Source organism: Schistocerca cancellata, chromosome 2 (assembly GCF_023864275.1).
Source record: "Schistocerca cancellata isolate TAMUIC-IGC-003103 chromosome 2, iqSchCanc2.1, whole genome shotgun sequence".
Lineage (NCBI taxonomy): Eukaryota > Metazoa > Arthropoda > Insecta > Orthoptera > Acrididae > Schistocerca > Schistocerca cancellata.
In genome coordinates this window covers 1113291391-1113310748 of record NC_064627.1, presented here as the reverse complement: position 1 = coordinate 1113310748, position 19358 = coordinate 1113291391, and the positions used below count along the sequence as shown (strand labels likewise).

General features: G+C 44.0%; 1 protein-coding gene across 1 annotated transcript in view; it reads right to left on the bottom strand.

Moving 5' to 3' along the window:
• The window catches only part of LOC126149995 (protein yellow-like), a 180919-nt gene that overhangs the window by 32669 nt on the left and 128892 nt on the right, over nucleotides 1–19358 (bottom strand). The window contains exon 5 of the mRNA XM_049915845.1: nucleotides 2873–3081. Coding sequence (XP_049771802.1) covers nucleotides 2873–3081 — 209 coding nt within the window. The remainder of the gene's footprint in view (nucleotides 1–2872; nucleotides 3082–19358) is intronic.

The following is a 19358-nucleotide window of genomic DNA, read 5'->3' as shown; positions in this document are numbered from 1 at the left end:
GTACAGAGTTTCAGGGAGAGCATAAGGGAACAATTGACAGGAATGCGGTAAAGAAATACAGTAGAAGAAGAATGGGTAGCTTTGAGGGATGAAGTAGTGAAGGCAGCAGAGGATCAAGTAGGTAAAAAGACGAAGGCTAGTAGAAATCCCTGGGTAACAGAAGAAATATTGAATTTAATTGATGAAAGGAGAAAATATAAAAATGCAGTAAATGAAGCAGGCAAAAAGGAATACAAACGTCTCAAAAATGAGATCGACAGGAAGTGCAAAATGGCTAAGCAGGGATGGCTAGAGGACAAATGTAAGGATGTAGAGGCTTATCTCACTAGCGGTAAGATAGATACTGCCTACAGGAAAATTAAAGAGACCTTTGGAGAAAAGAGAACCACTTGTATGAATATCAAGAGCTCAGATGGAAGCCCAGTTCTAAGCAAAGAAGGGAAAGCAGAAAGGTGGAAGGAGTATATAGAGGGTCTATACAAGGGCGAGGTACTTGAGGACAATATTATGGAAATGGAAGACGATGTAGATGAAGATGAAATGGGAGACACGATACTGCGTGAAGAGTTTGACAGAGCACTGAAAGACCAGAGTCGAAACAAGGCCCCCGGAGTAGACAACATCCCATTGGAGCTACTGACGGCCTTGGGAGAGCCAGTCCTGACAAAACTCTACCATCTGGTGAGCAAGATGTATGAAACAGGCGAAATACCCTCAGACTTCAAGAAGAATATAATAATTCCAATCCCAAAGAAAGCAGGTGTTGACAGATGTGAAAATTACCGAACAATCAATTTAATAAGCCACAGCTGCAAAATACTAACACGAATTCTTTACAGACGAATGGAAAAACTGGTAGAAGCCGACCTCGGGGAAGATCAGTTTGGATTCCGTAGAAATACTGGAACACGTGAGGCAATACTGACCTTACGACTTGTCTTAGAAGAAAGATTAAGGAAAGGCAAACCTACGTTTCTAGCATTTGTAGACTTAGAGAAAGCTTTTGACACTGTTGACTGGAATACTCTCTCTCAAATTCTGAAGGTGGCAGGGGTAAAATACAGGGAGCGAAAGGCTATTTACAATTTGTACAGAAACCAGATGGCAGTTATAAGAGTCGAGGGACATGAGAGGGAAGCAGCGGTTGGGAAGGGAGTAAGGCAGGGTTGTATCCTCTCCCCGATGTTATTCAATCTGTATATTGAGCAAGCAGTAAAGGAAACAAAAGAAAAATTCGGAGTAGGTATTAAAATCCTTGGAGAAGAAATAAAAACGTTGAGGTTCGCCGATGACATTGTAATTCTGTCAGAGACAGCAAAGGACTTGGAAGAGCAGTTGAACGGAATGGATGGTGTCTTGAAGGGAGGATATAAGATGAACATCAACAAAAGCAAAACGAGGATAATGGAATGTAGTCGAATTAAGTCGGGTGATGTTGAGGGTATTAGATTAGGAAATGAGACACTTAAAGAAGTAAAGGAGTTATGCTATTCGGGGAGCAAAATAACTGATGATGGTCGAAGTAGAGAGGATATAAAATGTAGACTGGCAATGGCAAGGAAAGCGTTTCTGAAGAAGAGAAATTTGTTAACATCGAGTATAGATTTAAGTGTCAGGAAGTCATTTCTGAAAGTATTTGTATGGAGTGTAGCCATGTATGGAAGTGAAACGTGGACGGTAAATAGTTTGGACAAGAAGAGAATAGAAGCTTTCGAAATGTGGTGCTACAGAAGAATGCTGAAGATTAGATGGGTAGATCACATAACTAATGAGGAAGTATTGAATAGGATTGGGGAGAAGAGAAGTTTGTGGCACGACTTGAGCAGAAGAAGGGATCGGTTGGTAGGACATGTTCTGAGGCATCAAGGGATCACCAAATTAGTATTGGAGGGCAGCGTGGAGGGTAAAAATCGTAGGGGGAGACCAAGAGACGAATACACTAAGCAGATTCAGAAGGATGTATGTTGCAGTAGGTACTGGGAGATGAAGAAGCTTGCACTGGATAGAGTTGCATGGAGAGCTGCATCAAACCAGTCTCAGGACTGAAGACCATAACAACAACAACAATTGAAAACGGAAAGCACGTGTGTACGTGTACCTCGCCCCTCATGGTAATGTACATGTGCGTCAGTGAAAAAGACCAATAAAAAGGTGTTAGCATGTGGACGTAGTGTGCCGTTCCAGTCTCTTCTGTACCTAAGGTTCATCACCGTTCCCTTTGGATCCGTACGTAATTCGGTGCTTTCCGATACACACGATCGAACAGCGGAGGGGTGGTACTCAAGCGTCAACTGTAGGTTACAATATCTCCGGATGTAATTAACACTTTACAATGCAACAAACGGCACTGATTACGTATTTGTTTATATGTTCAGATGTGGTAGCAAAACTAACGGGGTTCCATTTTAAAAAAACGTAGGTTTGTGTTGAAAAACATACTTCCGTGCATTTTTTTATGGTTTGTATTAACCAATTACACTAGCCCCTCTCCTCACGTTCGGTCTGTGGAATCGATTCGTCAGTATTTGATGTGGTTTACGAAATATATCCAGCGGTAACGTTAGGTGACTCACCCTGTATATACCACACCACCCGCCGGCCTAGGACGTCAGTCAACAGGAGTAGCCTGATGATGACGGCACGTTACGCCGTCGAAAATTCGTTCTACAACGACCAGTCAACCCGGCTTCGTGCCCGAGAGACCTTCAAGCATCTCATTCGCCGGGAAAATCTACGAACACACCATTAGCAAGTTTCACGGTTGGAGCTTGAGTTATTCCATGTGATAATTAAAACCTGACGACTGCCCCACTTAACTTCCAGTGTAACACTAGTGGGGGCGCACAGTAGGCGGCTGTTGGCGGTGACTTACGGCGTCCCTGGTGACCAGGTTGTAGAACATGACACCGCGGCGGTCCATGGCCGAGGCGGAGGCGTGCGCGTCTCTGAGGCCGCGCGGCTCCTCCAGCAGGTGGAACTCGTCGTCGCTGGCCTTGGCCGCCGTCTCGTTGCGCAGGATCGACGACAGCACCGCGAACTCGCGGAAGCTCGACATCGGGTGGAAGAAGAGGGTGCGGTCTCCTGCGCGCAGACGAGGAGGAAGACGTGACGCAGCGATTCACACGTAATGTGGTTTTGCTTGCATATGGATATGCTGAAGAAACACCACACAAGTATAAAAACATATACAGGGCGTTACAAAAAGGTACGGCCAAACTTTCAGGAAACATTCCTCACACACAAATAAAGAAAAAATGTTATGTGGACATGTGTCCGGAAACTCTTACTTTCCATGTTAGAGCTCATTTTATTAAAATGGTTCAAATGGCTCTGAGCACTATGGGACTTAACATCTATGGTCATCAGTCCCCTAGAACTTAGAACTACTTAAACCTAACTAACCTGAGGACAGCACACAACACCCAGCCATCATGAGGCAGAGAAAATCCCTGACCCCGCCGGGAATCGAACCCGGGAACCCGGGCATGCGAAGCGAGAACGCTACCGCACGACCACGAGATGCGGGCTCTCATTTTATTATTTCTCTTCAAATCACATTAATCATGGAATGGAAACACACAGCAACAGAACGTACCAGCGTGACTTCAAACACTTTGTTACAGGAAATGTTCAAAATGTCCTCCGTTACCGAGGATACATGCATCCACCCTGCGTCGCGTGGAATCCCTGATGCGCTGATGCAGCCCTGCAGAATCGCGTATTGTATCACAGCCGTCCACTAAATTGATTATTCTTTGATGCCTCAGGATGTATCCTATCTACTGAGCCCTTGTTGTAATCAGGTTGTACCGTAAATTACTTTTTTCCCCAATTCGATTCAGTACGCACTCATTTCTTATTCGGACCACCAGTCTAATTCTTCTGTAGCAGCACATTTCAAAAGTTTCTGTCCTCTTCTCGTCTGAAGTTCCTATTATTCGTGTTTCACTTCCGTACAGGACTACACTTCTGATAAATAGTTTCGGAAAAGACTTTCTAACATTTGAATTTCACTCATGAGCCAGGACATTACGACCACCGACCTACTACCGATATAAACCCGTTCAGGTGACAGCAGCTTCACCTGGCGAGGAATGACTGCTCGTCAGACACACACATGGTGCATGCAGTATCAGTGAGCGTGCTGTCCGTGTGTAAAATGGGTAAAGCATGCCATCTATATGAATTTCAGTGAGGACAGATTCTGGTGGCCCAGAGGCTCGGCACGAGCATTTCGGAAACTCCACTACTTGTCGGGTGTTCGAGAAGTGCCGTGGTGAGTGTCTTCAACACGTGGCGAAGCCAAGGTGAAACCACGCCCAGACGACGGGGGGTTGGGCGGCCACCCTCGTTACAAACGTCGGACCGGTAAAAACAGGACAGGAGGAGAACTGTGGCGGAACGAACACCAGACTTTAATACTGGGCAGAGTACAAGTGTGTCTGAACACACAGTGCACCGAACACTCCTCATGATGGGCCTCCGCAACCGACGACCCATGCATTTGTCATCTTTAACGTCACAACATCGGCAACTTCGACTGAAGTGAGCACGTGACCATCGGTACTGGACGTTGGCGCAGTGGCAGAGCATTGCATGATCTGATGAACCAGATACCGTCTTCATGGTGTCGGTGGCAGAGAACGTATACGTCGCCTTCCTGGGGAACAGCTCCGCGACGCCTGTACGGCGGGACGGAGACAAGGTGGCGGCGGCTTCATTATCCTCTGGGGAACATTGGCGTGGGGATATGTGGATCCGGTGGAGCTCTTGCAAGGTACTATGACGACCAAGGAACATGTACACCCCTTCATGATGATAATGTTTCCCGACGGCAGTGGCATTTTTCAACAAGATAATGCGCCATGTCACAGGGCGTGTGATGGAGTGGTTCTAAAGACACAGTGGAGAGTTCCAATTGATGTGCTGCCGCCCCCTTCGCCCCCAAGTCTCCAGATCAGAAAGCGATCGAACACATCTGGGATGTGACTGAACGTGGCGCCAGAGCTCATCGCCCGCCTCCCCGGAATTTACGGGAATTAGGTAACTTGTGTGGGGCAGATGTTGAGCCAGCTCCCTCCAGCGACCTAGCAAGGCCTCGTTGCTTCCATGCCACGACGCGTCGCCGGACATACCGGCTATTAGGTAGGTGGTCATGAAGTTCTGGCAGGTAAGTATATATTAGATAACAAATCTCTCTTTATTCAGTAATGTTTTCCTTGTTATAGCTAGTAGAGTGTTGCAACGCTCTGTGTTTGACCGGTCACGGCTCGCCTGTTGACGCGGGGACCGAGTCGCTCGTGTCCGGCCCCACTCGACTCGGCTCGGTCACGTACTCGCCCCATGTCTGATGTCCGGATTCCGGACACGCGGATAACCGAGCATGACCGGTCACCGCTGACGTCTCACTTCGCTCCGCCCCAGCTCGCTGCACTGTACTGTACAAATCCAAGTCCTCTCTCTCTCTCTCTCTCTCTCTCTCTCTCTCTCTCTCTCTCTCTCACACACACACACACACACACACACACACATATGTATTTATCTCTGTCTCTTTCTCTCTTTTAATACAAAAGTAACGTTTCCTAGAACGGGTACGTGACACAGCTAAATTGGAAAGTAAAGCGATATTACAGTACAATCGCGGATAGAAGACGAGTCTCATTTCCAAACAGAAGATTTATTTTTCCTTTCATTAACAAGAACCATTAAATAAGTGCTTTCCCTGTAATCTAGAAGACAACGATCTTCATAAAGAAAGCATATGAAGAACATTAAACATTTACAAACGTAACTTGTCATACTTTTCACTTGTTTGCAACAGAAACAAAATTATAGTTATTGTTGATCAGCAATAAATCACTAAAGCGTTCCGGATTTTATTGGCTGCGGCGATTTGTTAGTAACATGCCACCTTTACTAAAGCATCTTTCACTAAGTGCGCTTGTTTGGTGGGATACATAAAAAAAGTCTTGCAACTGCAGCCAGGCCTGGCAGATATGTTTCATGTCTGCTCCACCCCTTAAGATGTCATCCTCATCTTCGAGGTGCATTAAAATGTAGAGATCTCCTTCATCTGCTGCGGATGATCTGTTGTTCCTCCATTCCTTGAAACGATCTCTCTTTCTGGGTGGTGATGACACAGTATTTGAAGGATGTATGACAATAAACAAAAGAGACAAGTAATACAGAACTGATGTGGAAATGATCGAAACGTCCCCGTGACAACGAGATCTTTTACGTTAATGAAATATTATACAAATTATAGCATACCCATTGCTCTGTAATACACTATCCACCAACAATGCAAAAACGATTATGTTAATGATTGGAAGTTGTACCTGCGTAAGTAGCACACATTTGTCGCACATTGCTAACAATTTCCTGCTTTTCATTTATTTCAAGCATATTAAGATCACGGACAGACGGCCAAAGAAACGAAGCAATTTTATCTCTGGAAGTGATCATAATCTTCTGATAAACGAAAGTCAAGGCTCGATTTTTAATCCTTTGTACCTCCTGTTGAAAAATACATATATTTTAGTACACATCAATTACGGTAGATAATTATAAATCTATCACGTATCACAATGAAACAGTGCTTTTAACTGCAGTGATTACTCACCTGACAGACAATGTCATAGACACTGCAAATTTGTTGCAGTTTGTGAAACCAAAGAAGAAATAACTGGACTGTCGGTTCTTTTTCGCCTTCTAATTCATCTGTGGCCTCTTTAAATGGTCTCAGAAATTACGCAATTTTTCAATCTCTAAGCGCCGCCAGCAAAGCAGCAACTTCGTTATACTGATTGTGTAAGGATTCCAACATAGTGTACAAGCTGTTCCAGCGTGTGCAGACCTCTTGTTTCAACGATGATTTCAAAGACGAGCAGAGGCCACTTTTCTTAATGTACTTCACAATGCATTTTGCAGTATTTATTGTTGATGCGATGTTCGGGGCATGATTTAACAAGAAGTTATCTTCATCGAAAATGTGGCTAAGTGCTGTGTTTATACAGTGAGCAGCACAAGGAATCCTTTAGTGATTTTCCAGAACCTTTATCACATTGGCACCCTGGTTGGATGTTTTATTACTGCCGGTATCCCTGAAGGAGGTGTATCTTTGTGAGGTTTCTTGCAACTGTGTTTCTTTAAATGAGTGGTTCCCGACTGGAAGCAGTTTAGGCACGATACGTACCCAGTAGACGCACTGTTTTCGTCTACAACCAACAGAAATGTACTCCATACTTGGCTTTTTAGACCTTCCCGTTTCTTCAATGCGTAAACATTGGTTTCAATCTTACGTCTCACTGCACTGGTTCCTCGCGCTGCATGATTCCATAGAGAGACACACCACAAATGAGAAGCCCGTACTGGCTGCAATGTCACACGGATAATGATATGTGTAATATGTTTGAAGTTACGTGCTGCGTATTCGGCCCACGGCTTCTATGCTCGGTCACTAGAACTAGTGCGGGTAGCCTATCCAGTTAGGGTGTGCTCGCCCCATCTCGTATTTTGTGCACGCTTGCTCGGTCATGCAGGACTCTAATAGCTAGTCTATATTTTATATCCACCCAGCTTCGGCCATCGTCAGTTATTTTACTGCGTAAATAGGAAATACATGACGAGAGAAACATCCGACGTTTATCTGCAGTGGGCCACTGACGACAGAGGGATAGAGAAACAATTAAAATCGCTCAAAAGAGGAAAGGCCGCTGGACCTGATGGGATACCAGTTCGATTTTACACACAGTACGCGAAGGAACTTGCCCCCCTTCTTGCAGCGGTGTACCGTAGGTCTCTAGAAGAGCGTAGCGTTCCAAAGGATTGGAAAAGGGCACAGGTCATCCCCCTTTTCAAGAAGGGACGTCGAAGAGATGTGCAGAACTATAGACCTATATCTCTAACGTCGATCAGTTGTAGAATTTTGGAACACGTATTATGTTAGACTATAATGACTTTTCAGGAGACTAGAAATCTACTCTGTAGGAATCAGCATGGGTTTCGAAAAAGACGGTCGTGTGAAACCCAGCTCGCGCTATTCGTCCACGAGACTCACAGGGCCATAGACACGGGTTCACAGGTAGATGCCGTGTTTTTGACTTCCGCAAGGCGTTCGATACAGTTCCCCACAGTCGTTTAATGAACAAAGTAAGAGCATATGGACTATCAGACCAATTGTGTGATTGGATTGAGGAGTTCCTAGATAACAGGACGCAGCATGTCATTCTCAATGGAGAGAAGTCTTCCGAAGTAAGAGTGATTTCAGGTGTGCCGCAGGGGAGTGTCATAGGACCGTTGCTATTCACAATATACATAAATGACCTGGTGGATGACATCGGAAGTTCACTGAGGCTTTTTGCAGATGATGCTGTGGTGTATCGAGAGGTTGTAACAATGGAAAATTGTACTGAAATGCAGGAGGATCTGCAGCGAATTGACGCATGGTGCAGGGAATGGCAATTGAATCTCAATGTAGACAAGTGTAATGTGATGCGAATACACAGAAAGATAGATACATTATCAGTTAGCTACAAAATAGCAGGTCAGCAACTGGAAGCAGTTAATGCCACAAATTATCTGGGAGTACGCAGTAGGAGTGATTTAAAATGGAATGATCATATAATGTTGATCGTCGGTAAAGCAGATGCCAGACTGAGATTCATTGAAAGAATCCTAAGGAAACGCAATCTGAAAACAAAGGAAGTGGGTTACAGTACGCTTGTTCGCCCACTGCTTGAATACTGCTCAGCAGTGTGGGATCGGTACCAGATAGGGTTGATAGAAGAAATAGAGAAGATCCAACGGAGAGCAGCGCGCTTCGTTACAGGATCATTTAGTAATCGCGAAAGCGTTACGGAGATGATAGATAAACTCCAGGGAAGACTCTGCAGGAGAGACGCTAAGTAGCTCGGTACGGGCTTTTGTTCAAGTTTCGAGAACATACCTTCACCGAGGAGTCGAGCAGTATATTGGTTCCTCCTACGTATATCTCGTGAAGAGAACATGAGGATAAAATCAGAGAGATTAGAGCCCACACAGAGGCATACCGACAATCCTTCTTTCCACGAACAATACGAGACTGGAATAGAAGCGAGAACCGATAGAGGTACTCAAGGTACCCTCCGCCACACACCGTCAGGTGGCCTGCGGAGTATGGATGTAGATGTAGACGTACATGAACGAACTCAGTGGCGACAGATGAAAATCTGTGCCGAACCGGAAGTCTAACCCGGATTTCCCCCTTTACGCCTTTGAATATCGCTGCTGCTCGAATCAATTGTGTCCGAAACAAAAGACACCATCCCTGAGTAAGATGTATACCCCAGACAGCGTTACGATGTCTCAGTGCGGATGCACAACAGTATCCGAACCCTTGAGAGGGTACAGCTGCAAGTGGATTAGTAGATAAGGAGTGCTGTTCTGCAGCGTGCAGATTTGCGTTGGGCAGGGGACGTGCTCGGATAGCCGTTGCGATTAAGGCGGCCGCTTTCGTAAAGTGGGGAATCCGGATTTCTTCTCCGTTCCGGTATGGATTTTCATCTGTCGGCGTTGATTTCGTTCAACGCTCCACTGCAGCTAAATGTCGGATATTTCTTTCATCATTTACTGAATACAGCTGCTGATAACCAAATAGGAAAACGCATTGACTAATTTTAATGTCCTATTTCCTAAATTAATTACCTCAGCATCGCCTGATTAAATGATTACGGTTTCTTTTTTTCTGGTGGCCCATATTTCACTTCCACACAATTCTGTGCTTCAGTTATACATCATCAGTAACTATTTTCCTGAATTTACTGTCAGTATTTGATAGCAACAGAGCTCTTTTGTTAACTGCTTGTTGTCAAATGTACATCAACAGTAGTGTCGAGTCCTCTGTATCTAAAGATTTCTTAATTAATTCCGCAAAAACAGAGTAGAGAGTAACAGCGTTTTCGAGAATTTTCGCTTATGACAGAGTCGTATGAACGAGTTGTCCATTTATATTGTTTCGATATCAGGTGCCATATCGGTGGAAGTTGCTGCTTGTTTGATATCGTACCATATTACATTGACGGAAAAAAATTGCAACATCAAAAAATAATTAATGTAGAATGTTGTATCCACGGACCCAACCAACCAACCAACCAACACACGCACGCGCGCCCTGACCGTGATATCGCTGGCCACAGTTCCTGTCGCGGCCGTCGGCGTCTCAGGGCGTTACCGCCGACGGAAGAGGTCGCGCCATGGCTGAGCTCGGGTCCGCAGCGCCCTCTGCCTTTTGCATATGAGGAGGATCGCTGGGCCCGAGACGGACAGTCTACTGGCGATTGTCTATTGCGAGCATTTCGTGGAGTTTATAGCGGAGCCATTGCAGTGTGAGATTTGCTATTGTATTCGACTAGTCTCAGTACACGGATTACTCTTGGATATTACTCGGACTTTTATTGCTGGTGCTCGTTTCGTCAGAAATAAAGATAAATTATCTCTTCATTCTAGCTGGCGCAATTCTTGTCATTAATTATTTTTCGGCCAACAGACATAGCTACATCCTGGTCAGTACCCACGCATTATACAATTTGTGGTGTCTGCCCCAAAAGTACCGCCGAGGACCTTGGGTTTGGGAGGCGTCACAAAATAGAGTAATGAAATAGATTTATATAGGTAATTTATGCAAGTGATTAACGTTGCAAGATCACAGGTTGATGTAAGCACGAGATAAGCCATTGCAGATGTGAAATTGTGGTACGTCAGTAACTGGCGTGACCGCCAGAATGTTGAATGCAAGCATGCAGACGTGCATGCATTGTGTTGTACAGATACCGAATGTCAATGTGTGGGATGGAGTTCCACGCCTGTTGCACTCGGTCGGTCAATACAGGGATGGTTTAATGCTGGTTGTGTATGAAGCTGGAGTTGTCATCCCATTATGTGCCACATGTGCTCGACTGGAGACAGATCTGGTGATCGATCAGGCCAATGCAACGTACTGACACAATGTAGAGCATGTTGGGTTACAACAGCAGTATGTGGACGAGCGTTGTCCTCTTGGAAAACAGCCCCTGGAATGCTGTTCGTGAATGGCAGCACAACGGGTCGAATCACAAGATTGACGCACAAATTTGCAATAAAGGTGCGTGGTATAACTACGAGAGTGTTCCTGGTGTCATACGAAGTCGCAGCCCAGATCGTACCTCCAGGTGTAGGGCCAGTGAGTCTGGCACGCAGATAGGATGGTTGCAGGCCATGGCCTAGCCTCCTCTTAACCAACACAAGGCCATCACTCGCACAGAGGCAGAACCAAATTTCATCAGAAAACACAACAACCTCTACCCTGTCCTCCGGTGAGGTTGTAACACCATAGCTCTAATGCTGTACTCATTTATTTTGCTTTTTATTTTTTTTAGATACATTTTACATCGTTAAGAACCTGTTAATGGTTTTGATTGAATAGATAACACAAAATTGTATACTCTTTTCTTTGTTAAAACTTTGATGTCGTGGTTTGTTTGAATGCAAAGTAGTGTATCTCTACTGTAAATGCTTTGTCCCATTTGGAGGGAACAAAACTTACTGTATATGATTGTACTTTTGTGTGAATAATTTTTTGTAGAGATGTCAATATGTGTAAATGTTTTGTTTTATTTAATGTATTTGGTTGCTGTTATGTAAATTGCTGATCCTCACTTAAGGCTCTTAGTTATTCTGTATGTAAAAGGTGTAGTGGTTTCCCTCGGGAACGGAACTGTGTAGCGCGCGCAAATTGTGGTTGGCCTAGGTGGAAAAGGTGGAACTGATAGTCAGTCGGGGACGAGCCAGAAGTCGGGGACGAGCTACCAAACTGTGCTCTGTCATGTAAATGTTGCATATCGTGCTGGTTCTGAGAGAGGCTTTTCCTGCCGCTTTCAAATGCCTCGGATGGATGGATAAATAGCTGGAACTATTCTGGAATTTGTATCTGTCGTCGCCACCAAGAAATGACAGAGTCCAGCAATTCTGTCTGCGAATCCACCTACCAACATGCAGTTGCCACCACGTTGCGCAATCACTGTAACGTAATACTATAATGATGTACAGTGAAGGATCAGCTTAAATGGATGTGTTATTGTGCTCAAATATAAGGTAATTTATATCTGAATTTATGTACCTGCCTTGATTTTTCTCCTCATCATAACACCTCTCAGGTTCCTCTTCGTTTGAGCTAAAGTGATATCCGAGTGTCCTTACTGCCGGCCGCGGTGGTCTAGCGGTTCTAGGCGCTCAGTCCGGAGCCGCGCGACTGCTACGGTCGCAGGTTCGAATCCTGCCTGGGGCATGGATGTGTGTGATGTCCTTAGGTTAGTTAGGTTTAAGTAGTTCTAAGTTCTAGGGGACTGATGACCATAGATGTTAAGTCCCATAGTGCTCAGAGCCAGCCATTTTGTCCTTACTAAAAGAAATTAAAGCCTAGAGTTTTGCTAATTAATGCCTCTTGAACTTAGTAAAAAGAAAGTTAAAGTTAATGTGGCAAGAGAGTGAGTTAAAATAAATGTTATTTGTCCAAAAATAATTTTCCTATTAAAACTGCTATTTAAAGTGGCGTTGCTAACTTCCATATTAAAAGTTCTTGAGACTGAGGCTTATAAGGCAAATGATCACATTATTGTCTGTAGTAAATTCTAAAAGGTGAGTCACTTTCTTGCAATTTGGTCAGTATTGTGTTTCGCTGTAGTAAAAGTGAGAAAGCTGCAGTTGTGAAACAGTATATATTCATGTTTGCTAAGTGTTTGTGTATCTTGTGTATTAGAAGTGCATGTTAATAGTAATGTTTACGGTATCTCTTATAATTTTGCAAATAGTTTGTGCTGCTCCAGTTGTCAGCTTCAATCTTAAAACATATGTGTGTGTCAGAGTTCATTGCACTCGCGTGTGGCTAAGTCTAGGTTGTGTTTGTCCGTTTTAGTTACTTATACCTGCTTTCTTAAACGAGAACGTTAATCTTTCTCTTGCCTAATTAGGCTGGCGACCGTTTCCCTTATTCTATAAACAGTATAGCTAGGCAAAATTTTGTTTGTTACTGTTCAAATATTTACGTAATTCTGACTTTCATTTCCGATAAGCCACCTCCGTTAGGAACAACACGGTCAACATAACAAAATTCCTCTCAGAGGGTAACACTGCTCTGTTGCTTTATACCATTATTAATCCAATAAAATAATTCTGTTTTACAAATTGCCTTTAGTTTTGTGGTTATGGTATAACAGTAGCAGGTGGGAGTGTTATAAGGTCTCGCCTAAAACCACTGTAGTCGTAAATGGCGGTTATTTGGCTCGGAGCTGGACTCGAAGTAACCAATTTGTAACAATTCATTGCGCCACAGTGGTGCCAACTGCTGCTCAAATTTCCGATGCAGATGCAGTACGATGCGCCAGAGCCACACGCCGAATACGATGGTCTTCCCTGTCGGTAGTGCCACGTGGCCGTACACAGCCAGCACTTCTTGCAATGGTACATTCTCGTGACAACTGCTGCCAGCAATCATACACTACTGGCCATTAATATTGCTTCACCCCGAAGATGACGTGCTACAGACGCAAAAAACCGACAGGAAGAAGATGCTGCGATATGCAAATGATTAGCTTTTCAGAGCATTCTCACAAGGTTGGCGCCACTGGCGACACCTACAACGTGCTGACATGAGGAAAGTTTCCAACTGACTTCTCATACACAAACAGCAGTTGACCGGCGTTGCCTGGTGAAACGTTGTGATGCCTCGTGTAAGGAGGAGAAGTGCGTACCATCGCGTTTCCGACTTTGATAAAGGTCGGATTGTAGCCTATCGCGGTCGCGGTTTATCGTATCGGGACATTGTTGCTCGCGTTGGTCGAGATCCAATGACTGTTAGCAGAATATGGAATCGGTCGGTTCAGGAGGGTAATACGGAACGCCTTGCTGGATCCCAACGGCCTCGTATCACTAGCAGTCGAGATGACAGGCATCTTATCCGCATGGCTGTTACGGATCGTGCAGCCACGTCTCGATCCCTGAGTCAACACATGCGGACGTTTGCAAGACGACAACCATCTGCACGAAGAGTTCGACGACGTTTGCAGCAGCACGGACTATCAGCTCGGAGACCGTGCCGGCGGTTACCCTTGACGCTGCATCACAGACAGGAGCGCCTTGTGATGGTGTACTCAACGACGAACCTGGGTGCACGAATGGCAAAACGTCATTTTTTCGGATGAATCCAGGTTCTGTTTACAATACCATAATGGTCGCATCCGTGTTTGGCGACATCGCGGTGAACGCACATTGGAAGCGTGTATTGGTCGTCGCCGTACTGGCGTATCACCCGTCGTGATGGTATGGGGTACCATTCGTTACACGTCTCGGTCACCTCTTCTTCGCAATGACGGCACTTTGAACAGTCGACGTTACATTTCAGTTGTGTTACGACCCGTGGCTCTACCCTTCATTCGATCCCTGCAAAACCCTACATTTCAGCAGGATATTGCACGACCGCATGTTGCAGGTCCTGCACGGGCCTTTCCGGATACAGGAAATGGTCGTGTGTTGCCCTGGCCAGCACATTCTCCAGATCTCTCACCAATTGAAAACGTCCGGTCAGTGGTGGCCGAGCAACTGGCTCGTCACAATACGCCAGTCACTACTCTTTATGAACTGTGGTATCGTGTTGAAGCTGCAAGGGCAGCTGTACCGGTACACGCCATCCAAGCTTTGTTTGAGTCAATGCTCAGGCGTCTCAAGGCCGTTATTACGGCTAGAGGTGGTTGCTCTGGGTACTGATTTCTTGCGTGAAATTGCGTGAAAATGTAATCACATGTCAGTTCTAGTATAATATATTTGTCCAATGAATACCCATTTATCATCTGTATTTCTTCTTGGTGTAGCAATTTTAATGGCCAGTAGTGTATACAGTGGCTAAAGTTGTGCCAAATGTTTCTACAGTATCACAGAAGGAACATCCAGCTTCTCGTAGCCCTGTTACATGACCTCGTTCAAACTCAGCGAGGTGTTGATAATGTCGTCTTTGTCGCCTGAAAGGCACTCTCACTAACATCAACTCACCGCATCCAATCTCAAAGATAACTAACAATGTCAAAGATAACTAACGCTCACAACCATTACAATGTGAATTTAAAGCAAACCTGATTTGCATCGTCATAGTGGTGGTTCTAGCGCCTCTCTTCATGCGACTGTCGCGAAATTTAAATGGTTCAAATGGCTCTAAGCACTATGGGACTTAACATCTGAGGTCATCAGTCCCCTAACTTAGAACTAATTAAACCTAACTCACCTAAGGACATCACACACATCCATTCTCGAGGCAAGATTCGATCCTGCGACCGTAGTAGCAGCGCGGTTCCGGACTGAAGCGCCTAGAACCGCTCGGCCGTAGCCGCCGGCGCGAAATTTAAACGGACATCATCTTTCACGTATAGAAACACTCCTACCATCTTTCGTTTATGTAGCCCAACTCCTTCGTGCCGTTACGATTTTTTCCCGGCAGTGTATTTGAGAGGACGTTCGTACAGCGTAATTCTATAACATGAAGTTCGTTATTACTGCATTGTCTCTGCCTGTGAGAGCGTTGATCTTTTAGCATTTTCTTTAACGTGCCATGAAACACTCGTCTCATATACAACATTACATGGTAATCATCTGAAGTACTTTCACTACTTTATGAATTTCGCCATACTTCTATCGTTATTAAAAAATGGAGAAATTTTCGCGATGGAATTGCGAAGTGATGTATCTCGCTTGTGGGATTTTCGATTACTATGTCTGCGGTTCGGAAGATTTATACCCAACATTTCCTGAGAAGACGACTCTCTGATCTAAAGGTTTGCCGTGTCGCTGACTAACGACTTGGGGAGACCTGTTCGTTGAAGGGCAGTTGTGGGAGGCTGCACGACATCCAATAAAGTACTGGTTTGGTCTATTGGAGGCGGTAAGATGTAAATTTGAGCATAAATCTGTTAAATTAGAATGCTCGTATAGTTGGCACTTAGTGTACCTGAAAGTTCTGCGGATATTTTGCGGGCAAGCTGACTGCACGTAACCTAGCATGATAATTTATTTTATTTTTATTTTTTTCAGGCGACTGTCAACAGCATTGATACACTTGGAGAAATGCATCATAGTCGCTGTGTTATCTTACAATATATTTATTCACTATCGGTTTCGATCATGGACCGTCTCCACAGTAGAAAAATATCTGATGTGACAATTTCAAACGTGATACATACTATGTATGCCTTAAGTATCATTTGAACGTTTTCAAGTGAGCAATGGCGTATACCTTTCTGGTTAAATAGCACATACGACAAGTGAAGTCGTTCACAACATATATTTTTCCATTGTGAAGATGGTCCTTGATCGAAACCGGTAGTGAATAAATATAATGTAAGACAGCACAGTGTGTATCACACTTTTCTCCACCTAGCATGATTGCTTACTGTCCGTAAAAACACAAACGACAGTCAGTACAGGCATAGAGATCTGCGAGCGCTGCAGATGACACCATCTCGGTCGCCATTCGGTAATTCCCCTATCCTTCTCCTACGCACTAACATGTGATTGTCTCCTCTTGGACACACTACACACTACACTTCTGTGGAGACCTCGCAGACTGCGTGGTGAATCTCGGTATCGATGTATTGCAGGCCTGTTCGACATGATTCGTGTGTTGCAAGCAAACTGGCTTTCCCGAGAAGTTGACAGACACTCTAAGGAGGAAGTCGTTAACAACTGGTGTGCACGGCCGCACCCGTTATCTCCCATTGACCTGATTTCTTCTAGGAAATGCTAGCAACATACTGCCATTATAATAGGGGTATGTTGTTCCCTGCCGTTGACCTGTGAATATTTTCTGTGTGACTCAGAAGGGCGCTTACTATCGGAATACTCAGCATTACTTAAAAAGGGTTTCTCATTTGTCATCAGACAGCGGGAAATACTTGTTAAACAATGGCCCTAAAATTATTATGTTTCCGATGTTAGTTTCTTTGCGGAATTTCGTGAGTCCATGTTCCCGTATGATATATTTGATTTTAGTAGGTTATGTACAGTATAACGAATTCTACGAGATTTTATCATTGTTCATCTGCATAAAACGTAAATAAACAGGGAGATAAGGTAAGGCAATCGATAAGTATTTGCGTGGGATAGGGTTCACATCAGCACTACCTAAGTGGTGGTCAAATCTGTTGCAGCCAGGACTTCCACATACTATTTCCGCGCATAGGCTCTCTCTTCCCTCAGTCTTCTCCCTCTTAGCAAGTGCTCAGTCGCTAATCACCCTAACCTAACATAATCTAACCATTACTTCCTTCCAGGAAGGTGATGTTCACCCTCGAGAACTGGGACTTGGTGCTTGTTTTTAATTGCCTGACCGCAGTGGATAACTGTATCCGTCATTTCCTTTTTTGTAAGTAATAGCAATTGAGTCTTCCTTTTTCTTAAAACGACACGGTGTAACAACGAATGAAAATCGAACTGAGCGTATTCTATAAAGTGTAAATACTCATACATAATTTTAAAAATATATCCAAAGTGGGCGCCATACGTCCTTTTTTCAGTGATGAAGAAACACAGATAACGCAAGAAAACGATGTTAGGTCCAAATTACATCTGCTTCTGAACAAAAGTATGGCAGCTGAAATAAATTTAGCAGTGCACAGTGCATTTCCGTATTCAGTCGCTCACACTCAGATGTTGGCGAAGAGGCAATCAAATAAACGTTCAAGTGCTGTCTGCTTAACGGGAATGTGCGTAAACTCTAAAGCTACTCCTGTCTTTGCTCTTAGGTTTTTAATTGTGCCACTAAGGAGCTTGCTTTCGGAGATATCCCTTTACAACACACTTTTCAGCGTCAGTGAGACTGGGCATCCTTTCAAGAAATTTTAAATTTGGATCTGTTAACCTACTCATATTTGTGTCTCCTTCACACTACCGCTTAATCAATTTCAGCATATCTGTGGGCAGCTGATACTTTTGTGCACAGATGCATACGTGATTTTATAGCTTTACGTGAATTGTTATAAGTTATCTGTAGACACTGATCAACTTGAAAATCGTCATATAGGCGGATAACAGCTAATCGTTTGAAACGTTTAGAGTTTTATCTAATAATTACAGACAAAAAAGGGAAAAATGACGTCACTCAACACTCATGCATAGTACAGTAGCCTTGTTTTGGGTTATTGTGAACCACCAGGTCATGAATTGTGACATTATTTGGCTGTAGACTGTGCAAAAGAATGAGCGAGGTCTGCTGTTACACCACAGTTGCAGATGAGCCAACCCCTGAAGGTAAGTCCGCAGCTTTTGTCTCTTTTCGAGCTACGTATAAGCTCGCTGAATCCAAACAATGCCACTAACAGTTAGTTCAGGGAGAATATAGAGTAAACTCGCTTCTTAGATGTAAAACATCTTTCATTTCTCTTACAAAATATTGACATTTTTCGTGCCTTTATTTCACTTTATACTATACTGATGGAAAAAAATCGCAACACCAAGAAGGAGTTGTGCGACATAAACGAAAAATTGGCAGGCATATTTCTACATCTGGAAGATTATGTCTATTCAAATTTCGCGCAACAATGATGCGAATGAGGATGAAAATCAGGTTTGCTTTGAAAACACACTGTAACGGTCGCGAGCGTTAGGTAACTTAAAGATTTGACGTAGTGAGTGGATGTTAGTGAAGAATGCCTTTAAGGTGACAAAGACAGCATGAATAGAAGTTGGTTTCGTTATGTTGGCAACAAGTAGGTAAACACACCAAAGAGGAGGAAACACCTAATGAAGTTGCAATATTTACGTTGTTAAAAGCACAGTGTCCGAAGAAATAGTTATATCGAGTGGCAAAAGAACAATAGTACACCACAGAAAAGAAGGAGAAACATGGTGAACAGTGTTAAAAAGATCGGAACTTAAAACTGTGCTTATATGTCGGTAATAAAGTGGTAGTGAGACCTCTAAGCCAGATGAGAAGAAACGCAGATCACAGCAGATCGCAAGTAATTACGTTTTTACATAAAAAATCGCGACGTGAACTGTTTGATAATCTAAAAATAACAGAACTGTATCGTTGTAGAGGCCACTGATGATGCCTTAGAACAAGAAAAAGGCGAAACGCATCTGGGAAAAATAAATTAAGTGGCAGCAAGAAAAGTCGGTTTTATTTACAAAACAAGTACTTCTAGGTCAGCTGCGAGTCAGACGCTCTTTGGCGTGCATTTCGCTGACCCCAAACCAGCGCCATTTGGCGTAAAGCGAGACCTGATTGGAGGGCAGCGTGGAGATCTGTTGCGTTTTCTGATGAAAGCTGGATGTGTCTGAGTGCCAGTGATGGTCTTGTATTG